This window comes from Nematostella vectensis, chromosome 10 (genome assembly GCF_932526225.1).
Source record: "Nematostella vectensis chromosome 10, jaNemVect1.1, whole genome shotgun sequence".
NCBI classification, from domain to species: domain Eukaryota; kingdom Metazoa; phylum Cnidaria; class Anthozoa; order Actiniaria; family Edwardsiidae; genus Nematostella; species Nematostella vectensis.
The window spans coordinates 9,869,685-9,893,788 of record NC_064043.1 but is presented as its reverse complement, the minus strand read 5'-3'; the positions used below and the strand labels follow the sequence as shown (position 1 = coordinate 9,893,788).

At 39.6% G+C, this 24,104-nt stretch overlaps 1 protein-coding gene across 4 annotated transcripts in view; it reads left to right on the top strand.

Moving 5' to 3' along the window:
- LOC5519284 (fibrillin-2) overlaps positions 1-24,104 on the top strand; it is a 69,338-nt gene that overhangs the window by 21,392 nt on the left and 23,842 nt on the right. Inside the window, exons 2-56 of one of the 4 annotated variants that reach the window (XM_032364100.2) lie at positions 74-120; positions 790-912; positions 1,496-1,618; positions 1,848-1,997; positions 2,139-2,288; positions 2,601-2,723; positions 2,881-3,030; positions 3,111-3,260; positions 3,373-3,522; positions 3,725-3,874; positions 3,943-4,092; positions 4,577-4,726; positions 4,823-4,972; positions 5,349-5,471; positions 5,852-6,001; positions 6,088-6,237; positions 6,375-6,524; positions 7,117-7,266; positions 7,503-7,652; positions 7,720-7,869; positions 7,966-8,115; positions 8,310-8,459; positions 9,348-9,497; positions 10,375-10,524; positions 11,111-11,233; positions 11,921-12,070; positions 12,362-12,511; positions 12,586-12,735; positions 13,328-13,477; positions 13,563-13,712; positions 14,050-14,199; positions 14,615-14,764; positions 14,890-15,039; positions 15,206-15,355; positions 15,708-15,857; positions 16,294-16,443; positions 16,550-16,699; positions 16,841-16,990; positions 18,310-18,432; positions 18,504-18,653; positions 18,760-18,909; positions 19,011-19,160; positions 19,237-19,386; positions 19,621-19,770; positions 20,038-20,187; positions 20,760-20,882; positions 21,029-21,178; positions 21,298-21,447; positions 21,557-21,706; positions 22,016-22,165; positions 22,239-22,388; positions 22,502-22,651; positions 23,283-23,432; positions 23,529-23,678; positions 23,754-23,903. In XM_032364100.2, the coding sequence (XP_032219991.2) occupies positions 84-120; positions 790-912; positions 1,496-1,618; positions 1,848-1,997; positions 2,139-2,288; positions 2,601-2,723; positions 2,881-3,030; positions 3,111-3,260; positions 3,373-3,522; positions 3,725-3,874; positions 3,943-4,092; positions 4,577-4,726; positions 4,823-4,972; positions 5,349-5,471; positions 5,852-6,001; positions 6,088-6,237; positions 6,375-6,524; positions 7,117-7,266; positions 7,503-7,652; positions 7,720-7,869; positions 7,966-8,115; positions 8,310-8,459; positions 9,348-9,497; positions 10,375-10,524; positions 11,111-11,233; positions 11,921-12,070; positions 12,362-12,511; positions 12,586-12,735; positions 13,328-13,477; positions 13,563-13,712; positions 14,050-14,199; positions 14,615-14,764; positions 14,890-15,039; positions 15,206-15,355; positions 15,708-15,857; positions 16,294-16,443; positions 16,550-16,699; positions 16,841-16,990; positions 18,310-18,432; positions 18,504-18,653; positions 18,760-18,909; positions 19,011-19,160; positions 19,237-19,386; positions 19,621-19,770; positions 20,038-20,187; positions 20,760-20,882; positions 21,029-21,178; positions 21,298-21,447; positions 21,557-21,706; positions 22,016-22,165; positions 22,239-22,388; positions 22,502-22,651; positions 23,283-23,432; positions 23,529-23,678; positions 23,754-23,903 (7,948 nt within the window). In that variant the 5' untranslated portion in view covers positions 74-83. The remainder of the gene's footprint in view (positions 1-73; positions 121-789; positions 913-1,495; positions 1,619-1,847; positions 1,998-2,138; positions 2,289-2,600; positions 2,724-2,880; positions 3,031-3,110; positions 3,261-3,372; positions 3,523-3,724; positions 3,875-3,942; positions 4,093-4,576; positions 4,727-4,822; positions 4,973-5,348; positions 5,472-5,851; positions 6,002-6,087; positions 6,238-6,374; positions 6,525-7,116; positions 7,267-7,502; positions 7,653-7,719; positions 7,870-7,965; positions 8,116-8,309; positions 8,460-9,347; positions 9,498-10,374; positions 10,525-11,110; positions 11,234-11,920; positions 12,071-12,361; positions 12,512-12,585; positions 12,736-13,327; positions 13,478-13,562; positions 13,713-14,049; positions 14,200-14,614; positions 14,765-14,889; positions 15,040-15,205; positions 15,356-15,707; positions 15,858-16,293; positions 16,444-16,549; positions 16,700-16,840; positions 16,991-18,309; positions 18,433-18,503; positions 18,654-18,759; positions 18,910-19,010; positions 19,161-19,236; positions 19,387-19,620; positions 19,771-20,037; positions 20,188-20,759; positions 20,883-21,028; positions 21,179-21,297; positions 21,448-21,556; positions 21,707-22,015; positions 22,166-22,238; positions 22,389-22,501; positions 22,652-23,282; positions 23,433-23,528; positions 23,679-23,753; positions 23,904-24,104) is intronic. The other 3 variants (XM_032364097.2, XM_032364099.2, XM_032364101.2) reach the window with 3 other exon arrangements.

Genomic DNA, 24,104 nt, shown 5'->3' with positions numbered 1-24,104 from the left:
TAATATTATTAGTAAAGTTTGTTTTTGGATGCCATTACTTATGGTTGTCCTGCGGGCTGTTTTCTCCCACCAGATTCCACGGAATGGTTAGGAGTAAGGCAAGCAATTACGTACGACAAGGTAACAACAACCGTGAATGCTAGGCCTTTTAGATAACAAACAATGACGATGACAGACCACACCCTTCCGGCGTCGTAACCCAGATAAACCATGGCTGGCTGCTTATTTTCACACCAGCTTTTTGTGATAACCAAGAAAACAGGATAATAAAACTAGTATCGAAATATGAAGTGAGTTGGAGATATATAAGGCAGGAGGACTTCATAGAACAAAGGAAATATCTTCCCTCCCAAAGATAAAATTTTACACATCTAACAGGACGCAATGACTGACAATATCCTATTATTGTAAGCCTGATCCATATTGTGTGCAGAAAAACACAACGGTTTTCCAATACCTGTGATTGAACTATAAATGAAGTTTGTAAGTCATATAGTTGTCTTGAGTTACATACTGAACAGTATAGACACCAACGCAAAATAACGTTGCTTTTTACTGTTCGGTAAATAGTCTGATAACTATTGCTGAAACTACAGAATTGCATTATTTAATTACTTGGTGTTTTCGAGATTCCCGTGCTCGTGTAGTCCGCGAAGACATTCTTTTTGGACATATAATTATTTTATTTCTTTAGCTCATTTTACCTCATGGTGTTGGAAGAATTTACCTGTATATTCTCAATATACAATAAATATTACATTTCCAATTGCTTTTCGGAATATTTTTCAGACATCAATGAGTGCGTTCTTGACTGGCACAACTGCCATTCAGACGGTTACTGCATAAATATCCCAAGCACCTTCACGTGCGCCTGTTCGGTGGGATATACAGGAAACGGAACCAACTGCACAGGTATATTATTAGATCCTGTCATGTCAATCGTTGATGCCAATGATAATTTCAAAAGGACAAAACATCGTTTTGCCTTAAAGGTTTGCCGGTGCATATGTAGCCTGGATTTGATAACAGCTTCTTATTCGATTATATTTAAGTAATGCTCCGTGTAAGAACCAGGCAAAGTCCCATTGTCCTGCAGCAAAAAGCTTTATTATAACTTTCCCACATCTTTTTTTATACCAAACATGCAGGCAGGGCATATAGAAGATAGTAAGATTTTGGAGAAATTGCGTGAAATATGTCCTTTGCTATATACCTTAAAATTTACCTGAAAAGCTGGATAAGACATAGAAATTAATCCTATTACCAAAATATTAAAAAATATTATGAATCATTTTGTGTTATCTCTATCTTATGCTATAATGTTTTGTCTTGGCCAATCAAATTTCTACAATAAACAAATGCATTTCTGACCAGCCAGCGTGCATTTGCCGTTGGATTGCCGAGTTCTTAAACGGAGTATTACTTGATTAAAACAGTTTTGAATGTCTGTGGCTAAGAAAGGTATTTGAAGAAAAGTTAACAAATTGATTTTTAGATATCGATGAATGTGCACTTGGCACACATAACTGCCACTCTGACGCCAACTGCGCCAATACCAAAGGGTCGTTCTACTGCACCTGCCATGTGGGGTACTCAGGAGATGGCGTCACGTGTGTAGGTAAGTACGCCTGAACAGTTTTTACCACAAGCTGTCTTCGCTCCCTTACCATGTCCATTTAAATCGTTGCTCTTTACTTTGTAACGTTTTATATGCCTTGTATCATTATCTCTAGTATAAGTTTATAACCAATATAATAAAGAGGCTACGTCTCTAATAGCGCAGATCCCAAGTATCTAAACTCATATTTTCCTCTGAAAGTACAGTTATAAATCTTACTTCCATTTAGACATCAACGAGTGCAATCCCTTTGCTCTCTCGGCAAATCATAGTTACTACGCCCATAACTGCCACTCTGACGCCAACTGCACCAACACCAAGGGGTCGTTCTACTGCACTTGCCATGTGGGATACTCAGGAGACGGTGTCACTTGTTCGGGTAGGTTCTATTTGCCATTTTTAAGTAATATTAACTAAAATTTGTGCAAATAAGGAACCACAGTAATTCAAAGGCGAATATGTGTTGCTCTTAATATTGCTGATGATAATTTGAATTTATATTTTTACATTTGTTTCATAGATATCAATGAGTGCAGACCGAATGCACTGGCATTCACTCATAGACATTACGGCCATAACTGCCACTCTGACGCCAACTGCACCAACACCAAGGGGTCGTTCTACTGCACTTGTCATGTGGGATATTCCGGAAACGGCGTTGCTTGCTATGGTAAGAAACACTCCGCTTACCTTTCCAGGTTTAAGATAGAAAAAGGTTTATTCCAACAGCAAAGTAAAACAGAAATATATTTAGTTTAATGAAAACGTGAACTTTTTCGGGCGCATACATTTTGGCGGCCGTCACTCTTTCCTGAAACTTATTTATTTCCTGTCTTTGATTTCGCGGATGCATTTAATGTGCAAGAAATTAAAACCATTTGATTTGTGTGCAATGTTCCCTTCCTAGTGAAGACATTTTGTGGAATGTCATCTTTAGCATCTAGCATCTCTTCATTCTCATTTATTTATCTTAATATCTTAGATCTTGATGAATGTGCTCTCGATGCCGATAATTGTCATGCACGTGCAAACTGCACTAACACCAAGGGATCCTTCTACTGTACGTGTCATGTGGGATATTCCGGAGATGGCGTCACGTGTGTCGGTATGTCAATATACCATCTTAAACTATCTTGCGATTGACCTATTTATAGAAGAAAAACATGGTTGCTATTTTTTATAATTTTTCTCAAAATTTGCCCTCCAACCTTAAAAAGAGGTGTGGCTTAAAGGGGTTTGTAATTTTCCCAAATATCTTTTAGATATTGATGAATGTAGAACGGATGCTCTCGCATTGCACCACGTTCATTCCCGCCACAACTGTAACTCTGACGCCAACTGTACTAATACCGATGGATCCTTCTATTGCACGTGTCATGTAGGATATTCCGGAGATGGTGTTGCATGCACAGGTATGTGACTCAAATATTCATAGAAAAACATTTCGTCAATCAATTTTGGTAACTCAATCAAACTGTATTTTCTTCCAAAGACATCAACGAATGCAAGACAACGGCTCTTGCCCCGTACCATACTCACTACGCCCACAACTGTCACTCTTACGCCAACTGCACCAACACCAAGGGATCGTTTTACTGCACCTGCCATGTGGGCTACTCCGGAGATGGAGTAACTTGTGTTGGTAGGTTTGAGCCAATGTCCTGCGTCAGAAAACCGAACTATCTTATTTATTGCATTTTATTATCAAGTACCTTACTTGTAGGAGAGCGACTAAATCGATTTTTCTTGTTTAGATATTAATGAATGCAAGACTACCGCTCTGGCCCCGTACCACAGTCACTACGCCCATAACTGTCACTCTGACGCCAATTGCACAAACACTAAGGGGTCGTTCTACTGCACGTGCCATGTGGGATATTCCGGAGATGGAGTTACATGCCTAGGTGGTTAGATGTTTGTTTGTATCATGTGGCTGTTGTTTTGGTATGAATTTATCCTTGATGATGTCACAATAGTGCCTTAAGATTTGAACACTATCGATCTAAAGCTGTGTTCTGTGACTAGACACGCTTCTTATGTTGGCTATTTAGGCGCTTAAGCTTCCAAAATCTATATTCAGTCCAATCTAAATTTATTCTCCATCAGACATCAACGAATGCCGCCCTTCGGCATTATCCTCAACCCACAGTCACTACGCCCACAATTGTCACTCCGACGCCAACTGCACCAACACCAAGGGGTCTTTCTACTGCACGTGCCATATTGGATACTCCGGAGATGGCGTCACGTGTATTGGTAAGTTGTTATTGTCTCAACAAATTATTGAAGTTGTTCTCCTTTTTAATCCCTATTGTTTTTTTTAGATATCAATGAATGTTATCCCTCAGCGTTATCTTTAAGTCACACTCATTATCGTCATTACTGTCATTCTGACGCCAACTGCACCAACACCAAGGGATCGTTCTACTGCACCTGTAATACGGGGTACTCTGGTGATGGTGTGATATGTGTGGGTAAGTTTTTTTTATTGCTTGAATCGTCCGTATAATTAGCTTGAAATCTCTTCTCAAAATACTCATGTTAAAAAAGTAGATATGTAATAAGTGTATGGATGAAGATATGTTGCTTGAATTACCAGATGACCACATGACTCTTTTATTCCGATAAGGGTTAATTCTTACATGAGCTCGTTCTTCAGCTAATTTTCTTGTATCGCACTTGTGAGGCGTTTCACACGGCTAAACCTCAATTTCTTAGCATTTGAAGGCGAATTTCTCAACATCTCCTTTCTCTGAGATAGAAGGGGCAAAGCGGACGCCCTCCCTTTATGCAGGAAAAAAACATGGATGATTATTTGTTATAAAAGTCTATCTCAATTCAGAAATGTTTAAAATCTCAGGGCGCGAAACTAGTTGTTTAACGGCTTAGATTATTTCTAGATATTATTGAAGTAATCCTTAAGATTCATAACCTTCGATTTCTCGTATTTCTTTCTAGATATCAATGAGTGCAATACAGACGCCTTGGCCCCATACCACAATCACTACGCCCATGACTGTCACTCAGACGCCAACTGCACCAACACCAAGGGGTCGTTCTACTGCACCTGCCATGTGGGATATTCCGGGGATGGAGTGATATGCTCAGGTAATTGGATTGAATTTGAGAGTTATATTGTTATTATTTCTGGTTTTGTTGTTTTTGTCTTTGATTAGAGATCTCATACAGCTAATTCTATTTCAGATATCGATGAGTGCCTACCAGCAAAGTTATCTTCTGTTCACAAGTTTCTTGCTCACAACTGTCATCTAGATGCCAACTGTACCAACAATAGGGGTTCCTTCTACTGCAATTGCCATGTGGGATATACAGGCAGCGGTGTGCAATGTAATGGTAAGGGTAAGCTTAGAAATCCCTTCAACAGTGTGCGTATGGATGATATTAAAACCGATAAGTATTTAGTGCTCCGACAAAATAAACAAATGTTTTTTGCTGCAGTATGGGCGGGTATTTATTACATAGCTTTAAGTAAGACGTTTCGTTGAATTTTGACAACTTTTGACATCTTTGTAACAAAATGCGTATTCTAAAATAAAGGTATTGCCGTTTTGCAATTACTTATTATCAAGTGTCTATGATAATGATGTTACAGTAGCAGCTATATCGGCAATAATATGGTTATAGTAATATATCAGGGTTAACTATAACAAGTATCTATGTTTTTAGAAACATTTATCAAGATTCAACATTTTTGTTTTTTTAATCGAAGATGTTGATGAGTGTGCATTGGAGACTCACAACTGTCACTCTGACGCCAACTGCACCAACACCAAGGGGTCGTTCTACTGCACATGCAACACGGGATACTCGGGAGATGGTGTGTCTTGCTACGGTGAGAAAAATAGATTATTATGATCTATTTAAAAAATCGATTAGTGCTCTACGTTTGCTCTGACACATGCCAATCTTGCTAATAACACCACCCTTATCCAGGCTTAAATGTTTACTATTGCTATTACCTCTGTGGCCAGAAAATTTCATTAGATTAGATTATTTTAAAAGTGATCAGGTTATGTTGAAAGCAACAGAAACTGTATGAAACGTTCAAGCACTAGCCCACATATATATCATGTTTTGGCGCAATACCATTCTCTCTTGTCAGCACTATTAATTTTACAATAATAGCAATAACATTCTTACGATAAAACCCTCTTGTGACCACCAAGGTTATTTGTATTTACCTTATGTCTTACTTTGTGTTCTGTATTCTAGATATAAATGAATGCGATAGTAAAAGTCTAGCATCTTATCACAATCACTACGCCCATATTTGCCACTCTGACGCCAACTGCACCAACACCAAAGGGTCGTTCTACTGCACCTGCCATGTGGGATACTCAGGAGATGGAGTTACCTGTGTTGGTACGTTACCCAATTTTTTCATTCTGTGAATATTTTGTATTTAATGTTTCAATTTTAATATGTCAAATTAATTTCCTTTATTTTAGATATCAATGAATGCAAGCCTTCGGAGCTCTCTTCCATCCACAGTCACTACGCCCATAACTGCCACTCAGACGCCAACTGTACTAATACCAAGGGGTCGTTTTACTGCACTTGCCATGTGGGATATTCCGGAGATGGAGTCATGTGTAAAGGTAAAAATTATAGACTTTGGTTTCTGTTGTCTCGAGCTTGAATTGAAGATGGGCTTCTCTTAAAGATTTTGGATTTAAAGATAATAGATATTAGGATTAAAATATTCAATTTTATTATACACTCTTTTCATATTTAGATATCGATGAATGCACTCCATCGTCCTTATCGGCTTTGTATTCCCATCTTTCCCACAACTGCCACTCCGACGCCAACTGCACCAACACCAAGGGTTCTTTCTACTGCACTTGCCATGTGGGATATTCAGGAGACGGTGTATACTGCACAGGTGGGAAATGAGTTTTGTGATCTCATGCTTTCGTCATAAGGATTTTTACCATCTACATGCTTAATCCTTCCTGATCAAAAGACCGAATAGTTTTGTATCATTGTTATGTAGAAGAAATGAGCAATAGATAAATGTTGTAAAGACTTTTTAAAGCGCCTTTTCTTCTCAGTATGATATGCAGTAGAGGCATATTTTTATTTTATTTAATAATCACTGAAATGATTCATGACTTACTTCATTGCGTCTTCCACAGTAGGATTCTCACGTTCTGCCGGATATCATCATACACTGTCTAACTGAGCACTAAAAACTCGCATGACAGACAGAACATGCATGAAAAAATGCAACTCTCGTGGAATTTATCCACTTACCAGTTTATGGTCGTCTCACTGGCCCTCTTCACAACTTGCATGGAATTCAGAACATGCATGAAAAATAACCACTTACACAAAGGATACCAGTCAATACCCAATTATTGTGTTCAATTTTAATACCCTGATGGATTTATGACATTACTGGGGCAAGTTTCAAGGAATAATACGCTAATACTAATTATTTTGACTATATTGTCTGAAATAGTTAACTTTTATAGATATCAACGAATGTAAAACTACAGCCTTAGCTCCGTATCACAGTCACTACGCTCATAACTGCCACTCTGACGCCAACTGCACCAACACCAAGGGGTCGTTCTACTGCACCTGCCATGTTGGATATTCAGGAGATGGAGTCACATGTCTTGGTAGGTTTGATTTGATGGCCATTAGATAAAAACCCATACATCACAAAACTCTCTTACCCTCTACGATTTTTTAAGATAAAACACAATTTTATATTGAACAAGAAAGCAAATAAGGGTTGAACATTTGCCAGGTCGAATCCGAATACCTTATACCGTTCTTGATTTAAGGTTGCTGCAGAGTCATTTTTGCTCCACGATAAATAAATATTTATAAATTGGTTATTCTATTTTTGCAGATATCAATGAATGCAATTCTTTGGCATTATCGTCTAATCACAGCCACTACGCCCACAACTGTCACTCTGATGCCAACTGCACCAACACCAAGGGTTCGTTCTACTGCACCTGCCATATTGGCTATTCTGGAAATGGAGTTATCTGCACAGGTAACGATCGTTTTTCAAGAAAATATTCCTTTAGGGTAGACATGAGTTAATGATATCTTGTTTTCAGATATCAATGAGTGCAGAACTACCGCCTTGGCCCCGTATCACAGTCACTACGCCCATAATTGCCACTCTGACGCCAACTGCACCAACACCAAGGGGTCGTTCTACTGCACTTGTCATGTGGGATATTCAGGGGACGGTGTCGCATGTTATGGTACGTTTCCCTTATACTCCACATACTACACGGAAACGATTTTTAAATTTGAGAAACAGATTGGTTCTGTATCACTGGTTCTGTTCATCTTTTTAGATATCAATGAATGCATGACTACTGCATTGGCCCCGTACCACGGCCACTACGCCCATAACTGCCACTCTGACGCCAACTGCACCAACACCAAGGGGTCGTTTTACTGCACCTGCCATGTGGGATATTCAGGAGATGGAGTCACTTGTGTTGGTATGTGCTATCAATGATTAGCATTATTGCTAATCGCATACTCTAAAATTAAACCGATGTGCTTCTTCAATAATAATCAATGACCAAAGATCGTACAAATAAGTTGTAATTATTAAAATATTAATGAAATAATTAAATAGATTTCAAACAAGCGTAATTACTGTGTACTAAACTGAAATGGTGAATTATTTCAGATATTAACGAATGCAATACAACTGCCCTGGCTCCATACCATACTCACTACGCCCATAACTGTCACTCCGACGCTAACTGCACCAACACCAAGGGGTCGTTCTACTGCACATGTCATACCGGGTATTCAGGAGATGGCGTTACGTGTGTTGGTGAGTTGCGCCAACAATTGTCAAATGATAGTCAGTGCAATTCTCATGTTATATTAAAGTTATATAATGTACATACCGTAAATGACCTATTAAATTTGGATGGTCCGAGTGTGTGTGTGTGTGTGGGGGGGGGGGGGGGGTATTAGATAGGAGGCGATAATTAGATAAGGGCGTTCTTTACAAACTATGAAAATATAACAAATATCCAACAGGCCTGTAACCAGAATCAAAATTTTACCGGGGCAAAGTTAGCCACTGGATGATAAATCCAACAAAAGCAGGTGTTTTATCTCATACTTTTTAATTGTGAAACACTAAACATCAAAATTTTGCCGAGGCGAGTGCCTCATTTGCCTCATGCTGGCTACGGCCCTGCCCAAGTGCAGTGGGGTTCTAGTCTCAGCCACTTTAAATTTTAGCCTGCGTAGCAAGTGTTTATTGTGCGACGAATGCATGATTTAACGGTGCAAGTATGCGGTAAACAGAAACGAGAAGTAGGCTTTATTCCTGGATGCTACACTGCGAGTACAAAACGAAATAAAATAGCTGACATCCTAAGCAATGAGATCGGGAACGTTAGAAAGCGGTACCCTTATTTTGATAATTGACATTGAACAAGACGCTACTCGCTTTCCAGTGTTGATTTAAGCAATAAGGCAATCAAATTACCATTTCGATTTCCGGAAGTCCTATGTCGTTTGTTTTAAGCTGGCAGGGAAGGGAGCGGGGGAGGGGAGGGGCGTTATTAGAGAGGGGCGCTCATTACAAACTTGTACGCTTAAGGGGGGCGTTCCTTAGATCAGAGGCGTTCTTTATATAGAGGCCGTTTATTAGGTCATTTACGGTATTTGTGATCTAATCTAACACTTGTCTTTTTTGTGTGTGTAGATATCATTGAGTGTAATACTAAAGCCTTGGCACCGTACCATAGCCATTACGCACATAACTGTCACTCTGACGCCAACTGCACCAACACTAAGGGGTCGTTCTACTGCACCTGCCATGTGGGATATTCAGGAGACGGCGTTGATTGTCTTGGTAAGGGTTTCTTTTCTGTGTGTTTTGTCTTTTTTATTGACGATTTAATTGTTTAATGTAATATATGAAAAACGAGTGCGAGTGTTTCATCAGGGATTCCAAACACCGAGAGAAATGAAAGCACGAGGCCGTCTGCGGCCGTTTGGAGTCGGAGTGTAATAAAGTATACCAAGGCTTAAGTTCAATTTTACACTCTGCATTATTTATTTTCAAATTATGAGGCTAACATAATTGTAAACGAAAAAAAAGTAGGACTACCTGCTGTTTCCTAGGCTTGATTTAGTTTCCTTGATTTAACCAATTGCCCAATTGTGTGATTGAAATTATGATAAATTAAGTTGTCATTGATGTTTTTGTTCTATATAAGTCACATGCATGGATCTTGATATCCAATAAGAACCCAGATAAACATGACTAGTGGTTTGAATCACATATCCAAATCAATAGTGATGTTCATCTGGGTTTTCATTGGGTATCAAGACACATGCATGTGACCCATATTCTCTCCACTCATTGGCTAATGCATGCATTAATAATTTTAAGTTTGGGAAAGATATTTCACGATACTGATTTCGTAGGATTTTGGCAGCGAAAAGGGGTGGAAACAGGTCGAAATACTGTAGAACTAGCCTATCCCGGACTTAATGATTAGATCTCTTTTTCTTTTGATTCCTGAGATTTGCTTGCGTTAATAGATTCCTTATATAATAAGTCCCCCATCTCCGTTCATGCCAGTTCTACTGTACTGTAGTGGCGGTTGAAAAGATCACGATTTTCAACCTGTTCTCAAACCTCTTGTTGATGAACAACATACTTCTGTCCCGGCAGTTCGGTAAGCCGATTTCCATTGATTTTGCTTTTATTTTATCTCTTTTAGACATAAACGAATGCCAGTCTAATGGACTTGCTCCGTACCACAGCCACTACGCCCACCATTGCCACCAACACGCCAACTGCACCAACACCAAGGGGTCGTTCTACTGCACTTGCCATAAGGGATACTCAGGAAATGGAGTCGCGTGCATGGGTAGGCTGTGTTATTTAGCTGGCAGAATGGCGCCTTTTTCGTGCATGTTGGAATGCTGCTATACGCTTATATCCTATTCGTTTGGACTCACAACGCAGGAAGGTTATTAATTGGTGTTAAAGTGTTTCAGAAGCAGAACCTTCGGATTAAGATAACCAAGTTGTTGTGTGTTAAAGGAATAAGTTGCATGCATATGTCATGCTAGCTGATAATGGTAAACCTTGAGTAACCCGCCTCTCATTTGATGCCTTCATTTGCAGTGGATCCGTAGATCAGGGAAGTTCCCCTGTATTTCAGACGTCGACTTTAGTAATCTAATTTAACCAAGTACAAACATTTTATAACACTTTTTATAAATTTCCAATCTATCCCCTCTCAATTGTATCAAGTCCAACTCATAACAAGTTATTTATTCATATTGCACTCAATTCATAAGCTCAATGCACTTTAAGCAATAAGGACATTGGTTGTGTCTCAATTACTAACACCAATTCTGTAAAGTTGTCCAGACTGATTTTCAGGGAAACTAAACCAAGTATGTAGCTGTTGATGTATCAGTATTAATTATACCCCGTCCACGATACAGAGTTGAACGAATGCACGCTGGGCCTTCACAACTGCCACGTAGATGCTTTCTGCGTTAACACAGGTGGCCAGTTCTACTGCGTCTGTAACCTTGGGTACTCCGGGACGGGAGTCCTCTGTGCAGGTACTTATCACGGGAGAGTGGATTTACCCAGCCCTGAACATCATAAAGATGTGCTTTTTTTAGCTTACTCAGTGTATCATAGACATGTTGTGCGTAACATTAAAAGATTTTACATAATACTGACAATGACAACGATTGCAACCTGATAAACAGACGTTAAAACTCTGCAAAAGACAGCACACGACGTGGTAAGGTAATACTAAAGAAAATATGTTCTTTTATTGCTATTTTTCATGAAATTTTTGTCACCTTCTATTCCTTTTGTGTTTGTCCCTTTTTCCCATGTTTTTCCCTCTTTCTTTCCTTCTTTTTCTTAAACTCGTCTTTTTTATTACATTGACTCCGAAGTATGTTTGTTCACTCTTTAAATCTGTAACATCAGACGACTGAATCGGCGGATGACTTAACTCCTTGGATGGTAATTGCCAAGACACTTTAAATACAGGTGTTATTATGCAATATCCTCTCTCCGGCTGAATTGTATACCAAAGGCCCTTCTTATATAATGATAATGTTTCTACTGCTATACTGTTAATCAACAAATTTTAAAATAAAACTGGACAAAAGACCAGAAACTAAAACACAAATATGCATGGTGACGAAATTAACTATTCAAGTATATGAATGACATACAGTTCTTTACCTCGATTTATCTGACATCCATATTCTCGAATTAAATGTCTTCAGACATTGATGAATGTTCTCCGAGCAAATTAACGAGTTTTCACAAAAACTACACTCATAACTGTCACTCTGACGCCAACTGCACCAACACCAAGGGGTCGTTCTACTGCACCTGCCATGTGGGGTATTCCGGGAATGGAGTGTCTTGTGTCGGTAGGTATTTCACTTTATTTTTACAGCGCAACCGGTTAAACCGTGAACACCTAAAACATGGTCTTCTGACAAATCAGACTCGAGAATTCAGACACTGAGACGTGTGGACACATGACAAATGGTTTGTTGTTTGAATATCTCGCGGGTGATTGGTCGGAACAAACATTCCATACATACTTCCGGTGTTCACATTTTCACCGGTCGCGCTGTAAAAGTAACAAGAATTTTTATAAAAAAAATTATTCCAAGAATACTTTCATGGTTGAAAAATAACCTTTATCTTTACTTCAGATATTAACGAGTGTGATGCGAGCACGCTTGCGCCTGCACACAGCCATTACCGACATAACTGCCACCCTCATGCTCAATGCACCAACACCAAGGGTTCGTTCTACTGCACGTGTGAAAAGGGATATTCCGGAGACGGCGTGAACTGTACTGGTAAGCTCTAATCTTATTCTTACTCGTGCGCAATCAAAGAACTATTTCACCTATGATTTCCTTAATCTGTTTAGACATAGATGAATGCAACTCTGAAACTTTGTCTGGGGATCACAAGCATTTGGCTCATAACTGTCACTCTGACGCCAACTGCACCAACACCCAGGGGTCATTCTACTGCACCTGCCATGTGGGATATTCAGGAGATGGCGTCACGTGTACTGGTAGGTCTGTGAAATGTCTCATGCAATTAAATATGAACCACAAAACAACAACAAATGCTAATATCCAGGTAGGAAAAAAAAAAGAAAACTAACAGAATTTCATTTATAATATATAGAAAGAAAGAGAGTCATGAATTGCTAGTATTAACTGTGGCTGGTTGTGAAAACCGTAAGGTGTGGTTATCTGTGTTGCACTTTGCCTCAGAAATCAATACGAATAGAATCAAAAAGCCTAAACTGTCGCGATCTCGTACCAGAACAATGAATACAATACACCAAAAACTGGCAGATTCGATTTCCAGTTTTTGGTGTATTGCCTCAGAAATCAATATTTTTTTTCTACTCTCAAAAGAAATCACGTCTTACAGTGTTTATCAAGGACAATCGTCTTAGCAGAATACAAACTTTTATTAGGCTGAGAAGCCCATCTGGAGAGTACAATAGTGCTCAAGATTCGAACCCTTGGCCTTGCCGTTTAACATGTGAAAGCCCTCTTATGCCACATTAAAAGCAGGGATACAATATTCTGCAAAGAACTAGTGTAAGCCCGGATGAGAATGTAACCATGAACATTAGCTCTTCTATTTTATAGATCTCGATGAATGTCAACCATCAACGTTATCTGCAAACCACAGTCACTACGCCCATAACTGCCATCCTGACGCCAACTGCACCAACACCAAGGGATCGTTCTACTGCACCTGCCATGTGGGATATTCCGGGGATGGTGTCACCTGCGTTGGTGGGTACTTTAACTTATTAGACTTTAATATTGTTACACGGAATATATTTGACTTTGTGTTTTCATTTTTTATCAAATGTGTTAGATCTCAACGAGTGCAAAACCACAACCTTGTCTCCGTACCACAGTCACTACGCCCATAACTGCCATCCTGACGCCAACTGCACTAACACCAAGGGGTCGTTCTTTTGCACCTGTCATGTGGGATATTCCGGAGATGGCGTCACTTGTATCGGTATGTGCTGAAGTCCAAAGCGCTTGTCAAAATTACGTCTACATTGAGTAAGTTGGATAGTAATGATATGCATTAGGTTTTAGAATATTTGGGTTTAGTGCTCACAGCTAAGAGAAAGTCAGACAGTTTTCTTTTAACAACAAGTGGAAGCTTTCAAAAAGCTACTTGTTTTAAATCTGACTATTTTGCCTTAGAATCTGAAATCAAATAGACAAAGGAAAAAACATCCTGTTTAATTGCTGTACTTTTGCTTTTCCCCAGATTATGAATTACTCCATTACAATCCTTTCTATTAATAAAACAATAACATATTTTGACCTGGTGGTAAATATTTTAGATGTTAATGAGTGTCCTCCATCAACGCTATCCTCAAACCACGGTCACTACGCCCATAACTGCCACTCCGACGCCAACTGCACCAACACCAAGGGGTCGTTCTTCTGCACCTGCCATGTGGGATATTCCGGAGATGGTGTTACGTGCGTGGGTAGGTTTATTGCGCCTGAAGGTAACCTACAAGTGAATTCCTGTTTGTTTGTCCTTTTCGTGCGTGTTTCTAATGGAATGTGATTTATATGTTAATTACCAACTAATGTAATTCTACTTTGTAGAAACGTCGTGGCCTACTTTCGAACTGTCGCTCCTGATCCATACTGATTTTAAACTTTGTTTTATATGTTACTGTTAAAATCCCTATTTGGTTTGTAATACAGCCAATTCTTTTGTGAGTACGAGTCATTATATGAGTGTTACAGTAAACCATCCGAGCACTTTTGTACCTTGATTCTTCTGTAAAGAATTTGCTGTATTGCTTTTTTTTGTCCTTTTTATCTTGTTGGGTCTTATATTTTCTATATATTTTCTTTTTCCACACGGATTTTGATTTTGTTCCTGTTTTTCAGACATCAACGAATGCCGCCCTTCGGCACTATCCTCAAACCACAGTTACTACGCCCACAACTGTCACTATGACGCCAACTGCACTAACACCAAGGGGTCGTTTCACTGCACTTGCCATGTGGGATACTCAGGAGATGGAGTCTCATGTGTTGGTAAGTGATTTTAAATCTATTTTCAAACAGTGGATTTTTGTACGCTAATTGATGCGAGCGGATGGGCATAAGAAGTACGCAATAAAACAACTTGAGAAGTATGTAACACTGTTTTTGTTTCACAGATATTAATGAGTGTTTTCCAAACGCTATTTCCAATCGCTACAAGCATTTGGCCCATAAGTGTCACTCTGACGCCAACTGCACTAACACCAAGGGGTCGTTTCACTGCACCTGCCACACTGGGTACTCGGGAGACGGAGTCATTTGTGTTGGTATGTATGCATGGTAAACTATTTGATATGATATGTTTCTTTATTTTTGTTTTATACAACTTAACTCAAACATGCCCATGACTCAACCATTTTCGTAAATCGCCTTTATGAGACTTTATGAGTGCTGCCAAACACTAAGCTAATAGTCATCATCTTTTGCTATCAGATATCAATGAGTGTAATACCACAGCATTAACCGTATATCACGGTCACTACGCCCACAACTGCCACCTTGACTCAAATTGCACCAACACCAAGGGGTCTTTCTACTGCACCTGCAATGTGGGATACTCAGGGGACGGAAATACATGTGTAGGTAAGTACATTGGGCTTGTGGCTTGAGTTAAACCAGTCACAGGAACCCAGGGACTAGACGGTCTCGTAGCCACGCACTGTATACAGTAGAGCTAGAGATTGTGAGTAGATTATGTACGTCAGCCATAAGGAAGTTCCATTCATTTGAAAGCACCTGCTTTCCGCACAATTTCACATTAGCGATAGCACAAAAAATAATACCAAAACGCAAAGCAATGATGTACAAAGAATGCTTTGTGTCGCTATGTTTTGCATTTACCGAAGCCTGTGTGGCAAGCGTTGCCTTGCTGTTTCAGCCTCAACGCTGGCTACTTTTACCGATATTCAATTGAAACTTGCGTATCTTTTTTCAGACATCAACGAATGTAAAACTACGGCGCTCGCGCCATACCATGGTCATTACGCCCACAACTGTCACTCTGACGCCAACTGCACCAACACCAAGGGGTCGTTCTACTGCACCTGCCATGTGGGATATTCCGGAGACGGAGTCACGTGTGTGGGTAAGAGATTGATTGTTGCCGGTTCAACCCGAGTTTTAATGTACTTAGAATTTTTATCAGAAAATGCATTTGTAACAAGATAGATCGTATTTGATAAAAGGTTATCATGATTTGATTGTATTGTATAGCCTGTGACGAAATAGAAAAATGTATGCTAGACCATATTTTAATGTTTTCTAATTACATTTCCAATAGATGTTACAATTGGGAAAGCGAAATAATCATATATTTAGAATAAAATTTATGCTGTACAAGACCGCTGTGTTTTTTGTCGTTTAGACATCAACGAATGTCGCACCATTGCGCTAGGCCAATATCACAGCCACTACGCCCAATATAATAAAGAGGTTACGTCTATAATAGCGCAGATTCCAAGTATCTGAACTCATATTTTCCTCTGAAAGTACAGTTATAAATTTTACTTATCTCCATTTAGACATCAACGAGTGCAATCCCTTTGCTCTCTCGGCAAATCATAGCCACTACGCCCATAACTGCCACTTTGACGCCAACTGCACCAACACCAAGGGGTCGTTCTACTGCACTTGTCACACAGGGTACTCGGGAAACGGAGTCATTTGTATTGGTAGGTTGGTGGAAAAATAGTTGAAATTAAGAGTTAAAATTTGCTTGATCATAACCTATTGTTGGCAGACAATTTTTCAGTTCCTAACTACTGTCTTGTAATGCAGATATCAACGAGTGCAAAACTACTGCATTGGCACCGTACCACGGGCACTACGCCCATAACTGCCACTCCGACGCCAATTGCACCAACACCAAGGGGTCGTTCTACTGCACCTGCCATGTGGGATATTCAGGAGACGGTGTTACTTGTACAGGTGACTCTAACTACTAAGTAGTGTTTCTATGCTCCTATGTTGTAAGTTATTCTTTCATGGAGAGAGTGCGTACCAATTCTATTTTGGATATCGGGTGGCTGCTGTACTAGGTTAAAATTGGTTTTTGATCCCTATTTCTAGATATAAACGAGTGCAAGCCCGATGCATTGGCATTAGTCTACAGCAACTACTCCCATAACTGCCACTCTGACGCCAACTGCACCAACACCAAGGGGTCATTCTACTGCACCTGCCATGTGGGATATTCCGGAGATGGTGTGACATGTGTTGGTTAGTTTGTTAATTGCTCTTTTCTCAGTTAGTTAGTACTGTAGTCTCTGATATTCGCCATGTAGGGTAGTTCTTTACATATTTAGTAAGGAATATATTGTCATAAGTACGTCCATATTCTGAGTGTGGCTATACAGGGCTCCTGTTGGATTGAGCTTCTTCATATACCTGGTAAGTGTGACATTTCTTTTTTTAGACTAGTTGTCTTGCTTGCATGCTCCACGCCACTTTGTGTTCTTTTTCTATTTCTTTCACAATCAAATTATATATACGCGAAAGTATTCTCACCGTAGCCTGGCCCATGGTCCGTAGCCTGTTTTCGTTTTCTGAGTGCGCGATGATCATGCTTGAACACTTTTAATCTTGAAACAGTATCCTCGCATACCCTCGGCCTCAGTCCTTTCAAATCTGTCTGTCTATATCTATCACATACAATATTCCTCAATTCCAGTGCCTGTCTTGCTGCAGTAACAAGTAAACTGAGTGTATTTCATCTGAATTCAAGGCATGGCATTTCATTGCACAACTCGTCTTTGTTCACCATCTTGCACGGCGTACAACATACAACTTGAACCAAGTGTTAATCGATTTTCCTCTTGTTATACCCCCCTCCCTGTTAATTTTGAGTCCTTGCGTGGAATGCATGTTTCGATTATGTAAAATGCTTGAAAAGTTTAATTAAAAAGGTAACCTCAATCCTTGCATAACTGCTTGACCGCGATAAGTACGTGCAGGTAAGATAAAATGCATGAATGCGCTGGTTAAGATAAGCTTTTGTGGTTATTCACTTTACTGCATGTGAAGAGGTCAACAAAGAGATTTGATATTGTCAGGCTCTCGCCTCATTTTGTAATGAACCCATCCTGTACATTTCAGAACTCGAATCAATCTTGTTGCATGCTATAAAAAATGTGTTGTATTGTTTTGCTTGCATTTTGTTGCATTGATACATCGAATGGTTTGCAATATCGCTTGAATTGTGATACGCATGGTGTGAGAAGATTCCCACAAATTCTTAAAACAGGCTGTATGCTAGCCCGTAGGTAAATGGCGAATATCGATATTTTAGAACATAAACACGACGTGAACTTTTTACAATGCTTTTAACAATAATAATAATAATAATAATAGTAAATAGTGTTGTAGTAACAATAGTCGTGTATATGTTGTAAAATTCCAGGCTAAAACATGTTTTTGGTACATTTGCATTAATGTAAATTGCTTAAGTTAAGTGTTTTGCGGAGGACAAATTTTCTTGCTTCCATATTTGTGGTGAGAGCACAACTTATGAAACTTTAAAATAAATGTCGACTCTGCAGATATTGATGAATGCGCTACTAGTACACATAACTGCCACTCTGACGCCAGCTGCACCAACACCAAGGGATCGTTCTACTGCATCTGCCATGTGGGATACTCCGGGGATGGAGTCACTTGTATTGGTGAGTTGAACATGATATTTTTTCAAAGATTTCTCTATGAAATTTGTTTTCCATTTGGCTCTTCTTTTTAGACATCGACGAGTGTAGGGTCGACGAACTTGGAAAAAATCATAGTTACTACGCCCATAACTGCCACTCTGACGCCAACTGCACCAACACCAAGGGATCGTTCTTCTGTACTTGCCACGTGGGATACTCGGGAGATGGCGTCACGTGTGAAGGTGAGGAGGGTTTTCCCTATAGATAACGCTTACAAAGTAGGCATATTTGATTTGTCGTTGTATGACTTTTATGTTGCTAATTATTTTTAAATGATTATTTTGACAGATATCAACGAATGCCACGCAAACGCATTGGCGTTAACCCATGGTCACTACACGCACAATTGTCACTCTGACGCCAACTGCACCAACACCAAGGGGTCGTTTTACTGCACATGCCATATGGGGTACTCGGGAGACGGAGTCATTTGTTTTGGTGAGCTTGCCTTCAAAGGAAACATGTCTTGATGGTTATCCAGTTATTGCCATTTTTTGATTATACATTAGCTTAGCTGTATGTTTGTCTTTTGTTTTAAGATGTTAACGAGTGCAACAACACCGCCTTGGCCCCATTTCACAACCACTACGCCCATAACTGCCACTCTGACGCCAACTGCACCAATACCAAGGGGTCGTTCTACTGCACTTGCTATGTGGGATACTCCGGAGACGGAGTTACCTGTGTCGGTATGCCCAGATGATTATGAATGCCTTTGTTTGACCAGGTTAAAAAAAAAGTTAATATGGCCTGTTTTTTTTAAAGATATTGTAGAGTGCAACTCCACCGCGCTTGCTCCATATCACAGTCACTACGCGCACAATTGCCACTCTGAAGCTAACTGTACCAACACCAAGGGGTCATTCTACTGCACTTGCCACGTGGGATATTCCGGAGATGGCGTCATTTGTGATGGTGAGCTATAAAAAGGAAGTGATTATCTTTTCTAACTGGCGAAACATATCGCAGCTCTTGGTAATTTTCAAACTGTTTTGACTATTTTCCTTTAAAAATGACAACCACAGAGGTCAACACAAACTGCGTTATTTGGTATGCTAGCCGTAAAAAAATTATGTTGTAATGGTTACCCATTTATTACCATTTTTAATTCTACTATAGCTCAATTGTATATTTGTCTTTTGTTTTAAGATATAAATGAGTGCAACGCCAACGCATTGGCCCCGTATCACCGCGACTACGCCCATAACTGCCACCCGGATGCCAACTGCACCAACACCAAGGGGTCGTTCTACTGCACTTGCCATGTGGGATATTCCGGGAATGGTATGACTTGTGTCGGTACGTATATTAACTTCATTTGTTAAAGGTTAGGCCAATTTTACACGTCAACACCTTAAAATAGGTGTTGACGTGTCGTATTTGGATGAGTTAGAACTTTAAAGTGTTTTGTAGTATAACAATAATTAAGGCAGTGCCTTAAGACTAAATCTTCTAGTTAATCTACAGTCTCCAGCGATAAATGAAAGCTCTAACATTTTGTTTAAATGTTAACATGCGTTGATAAAGAAATTAGTGGGGTGCTAATGATCTTTGTTAAATCTCCAGACATAAATGAGTGCAAAACTACAGCCTTAGCTCCGTACCACGGTCACTACGCCCACAACTGCCACTCTGACAGCAACTGCACCAACACCAAGGGGTCGTTCTACTGCACTTGCCAGGTGGGATACTCAGGATATGGCGTCATGTGTATCGGTAAGTTTATTTTATTACTGGTTTCCTTTGTACAATTATCGTAAACACTGTCTGTTTAAACTAAAACCGTTGCTTATATCTTGTTTCTGTGTGGTGAAATTTGCAATTTGTATGTTCTGACCTTCTTTCTTAAGCGAAAAAAAAGCTCAATGGAATACGTAAGTGTCGAATACTTGATCTTAGTATAAAGTTCCCAGCTCCTGATCCACTTTGATCTCAAGTATCTCATTTTGTTCAAGCAAGGCTTCGCTTCTCTTTGTTTAGTGAACTGTACTTGTAATAAAGCCCAGCGCATATATTAGTAGCATTGGCCTCATCAAGTATAATGTCATTTTCTGATATTTTTCCGGACCGCTGTACTTGATAAGAGTCACGCTTACTTGCATGGTACAAACTTGGCGAATATCAGTAAAATATTTTAACGCTGTGTGCACATAATACTTAGTTGTTTTATTTAAAGCGTGAAATTCGCTTTAAGTGAACAGTAACTAAAATCATGCTGCTTATTGCTGTACTTGATAAACCTTTCTCATGTTATGTACCCTTAAAAAGGTTGCTTTGTACCGATCTAGATATTGATGAGTGTGCAATAAATACCGATAATTGCCATTCTGATGCCAACTGCACCAACACCAAGGGATCGTTCTACTGCACTTGCCACGTGGGATATTCCGGAGATGGCGTTACTTGTGTCGGTATGTGCTGTACTTCAAAGTGTCAGTCCAAAATAATTCAAAAGTACTCCATATTTGCTCGACTTAAAATGACTCTGGATTCAAATTTTTAAGAATCTTCAGAAAGTCTGACATGGTCTTATTACTCTTCATGTTATCATTATTAGATATCAACGAATGTCGGACAGATACTTTAGCTGCGAATCACAGTCACTACGCGCACAATTGCCATTACGACGCCAACTGTACCAACACCAAGGGGTCGTTCTACTGCACCTGTCATACGGGATACTCAGGAGACGGTGTCACTTGTGTTGGTATGTAAAAATGGTTATTATTTATCATCATGTTTATCAAGATATTATTTCTCGTTATCGTTTATTAGATGGTTAACTTCCAATTAGTGTCTTGATATGCAAATTGTAACTTTTTCTAGACATAAACGAATGCCACACGTCTGCTTTGGCGCCAATTCATAATCACTACGCACATAATTGTCACATCGATGCAAACTGCACCAACACCAAGGGGTCGTTCTACTGCACGTGCCATGTGGGATATTCTGGTGATGGCGTTCTTTGTGTCGGTAAATTGCAATCCAATTGATTATTTATATATTTATTTGTTTGTTTGTTTGTTTGTTAATTTTTAACCTTTTCGAGTAAATCACTTTTTTATATACTAAACTCTTATAGATATTAACGAATGCAATGTCGCTGGTCTGGCTTCCTACCATGGCCACTACGCCCATAACTGTCACTCTGACGCCAATTGCACTAACACTAAGGGGTCTTTCTACTGCACTTGCCATACGGGGTACTCCGGAGATGGAGTCACATGTTTAGGTAAGATTAGAAAAAAGTATATTATTCTTTTCTTTCTTTTGTTTAATATAACATTTAAAATAAGGCTAGTAAAACAAACATGTGAACTGTGTTTTGTTCTTACTGTCAAATTTGATTTAATTTGATTAATTTATTAACCGATGTTGCTTTGCTTTAACAACGAATAACAAATTTCAAAACATTAAAAAGGACTGACCGGGAAGTCAATACAGCAGGGCCGATTAAACTGATCGTTTCACGTTAAGAACATATGAAACATAGAATCGTTAAGAGATATTAACCCCGCCGATGCTATTTTTATATTATCAGATATAAGCGAATGCAATTCCACGGCTCTGGCCCCATTCCACGGCCACTACGCTCATAACTGTCACTCTGACGCCAACTGCACCAACACCAAGGGGTCGTTCTACTGCACTTGCCATATAGGGTACTCTGGAGACGGTGTGCTATGCTCTGGTGAGAACTACATTTAAAAAACATTGCCGTTTCCTATATATTGTTGTCACAATACTTGATGTTCGCGTAACAGATCTTGATGAATGCTTCCCAAACGCCCTTGCCCCGTTCTACGGGCACTACGCCCATAACTGTCACTCCGACGCCAACTGCACCAACACCAAGGGGTCGTTCTACTGCACTTGCCATGTGGGATATTCTGGAAACGGTGTTACGTGTCTTGGTAAGAATATATTTTACTATTAAATTATGAAGAATTTGATTTTCTTTCGCCATGAAATGAAAAAAAGGAATGTTTTGTTAAGATAAGGTAACTAGTAATTCCCCCTTTCAAAGATATCAACGAGTGCTTTACAAACGCTTTGGCGCCGTACCATAGTCACTACGCCCATAACTGCCATCTTGATGCCAACTGCACCAACACCAAGGGTTCGTTCTTCTGCACTTGTCATTTGGGATATTCCGGAGACGGAGTGACTTGTATGGGTGAGTTTATATTCTTCTGCTGTATTCGAATCGAATGATCTAAGATAAGGTGAGTCATTTCTAGCAATTTTGAAGTATAAAGGTGTTATGTTTTATTTTGTGCATGTTTGTTGTTCGTGCTATAGAGTTTAATTGAGTCCCTATAGAGCTCCTGATCCAAAGTAATCCAAAACCGACATTGCTTTGCGTATTCTGTTTCACGTTGTACGTGATAATCGTGACAGCACGAAGATACCGAATCAATGCTGGTTTTAGTTTCTTGTTCAGCTAAATTTGCTGTTCAATCTATTGGTACTTTTCTTTTGTCAAGTCTCCCGACTTAACACCTAAAAAAAGGAACAGCTTCCCATCTTTTTTTCTTCTTGTATTCGATTATCAATAACTTCAATAACATATTTGTTTCTTATGCACTACTAACACTTACTTTTGTGTCCAGAGCTGATTCACACCATTGGGAATAGAAGTACAACAAGACAATCTATAATACATGCTTTCTGCACTGTCGCTATCATTACCATTGTGCCCATGGCGAATATCAGTATAGCAACACACCTATTCCACCAATAACTTCTTTCTGAATGTCCTTTTTGGTTACGGATTGTCTAAAAGTAATCTTCGTTCTTTATTTTAGATATCGATGAGTGTTTTCCAAATGCCATATCTGATCGTTACAAGCATCTGGCGCACAATTGCCACTCTGACGCCAACTGCACTAATACCAAGGGGTCGTTCTACTGCACCTGCCATGTGGGATACTCAGGAGACGGCGTTGCTTGTACAGGTTAGGATTTTTTTTGTTATCCCTTTTTCTGGCGTCTTGTATCAAGAATGCATGACATATTACTACTGATGTGATTTTCTCTTTCTGATATCGTAGATATCAACGAGTGTCAAAACACCGCTTTGGCCCCATACCACAATCACTACGCCCACAACTGTCACTCTGACGCCAACTGCACCAACACCAAGGGGTCGTTCTATTGCACGTGCCATGTGGGATACTCCGGAGATGGAGTAATTTGCACCGGTGAGAAAGGCTCTAAGTTTACCAGGAATATTATTTCATTACTCGGTCCAACTTGTTTTGCATTTATTTCTTCAGATATCGATGAGTGCTTTCCAAACGCCATCTCCGATCGCTACAAGCATTTAGCTCAAAACTGCCACTCTGACGCCAACTGCACCAACACCAAGGGGTCGTTCTACTGCACCTGCCATGTGGGATACTCAGGAAATGGCGTTACTTGTGTTGGTTAGTCTATTTGTATGCTTTATTGCTTACTACCTTACTTTACTGACTATACTGCAATAAACGTAATTTCGGTAGTTTCTTGGTGTTACGGAGCACCAGCACCAAAACCACAATGGAACAAAAGCCAAAAACAAAGACCTTAGAACGAGACAATGAAATACAAAGGCCTTGAGCACCAAAAACAAAGCTCCCGTAACACCA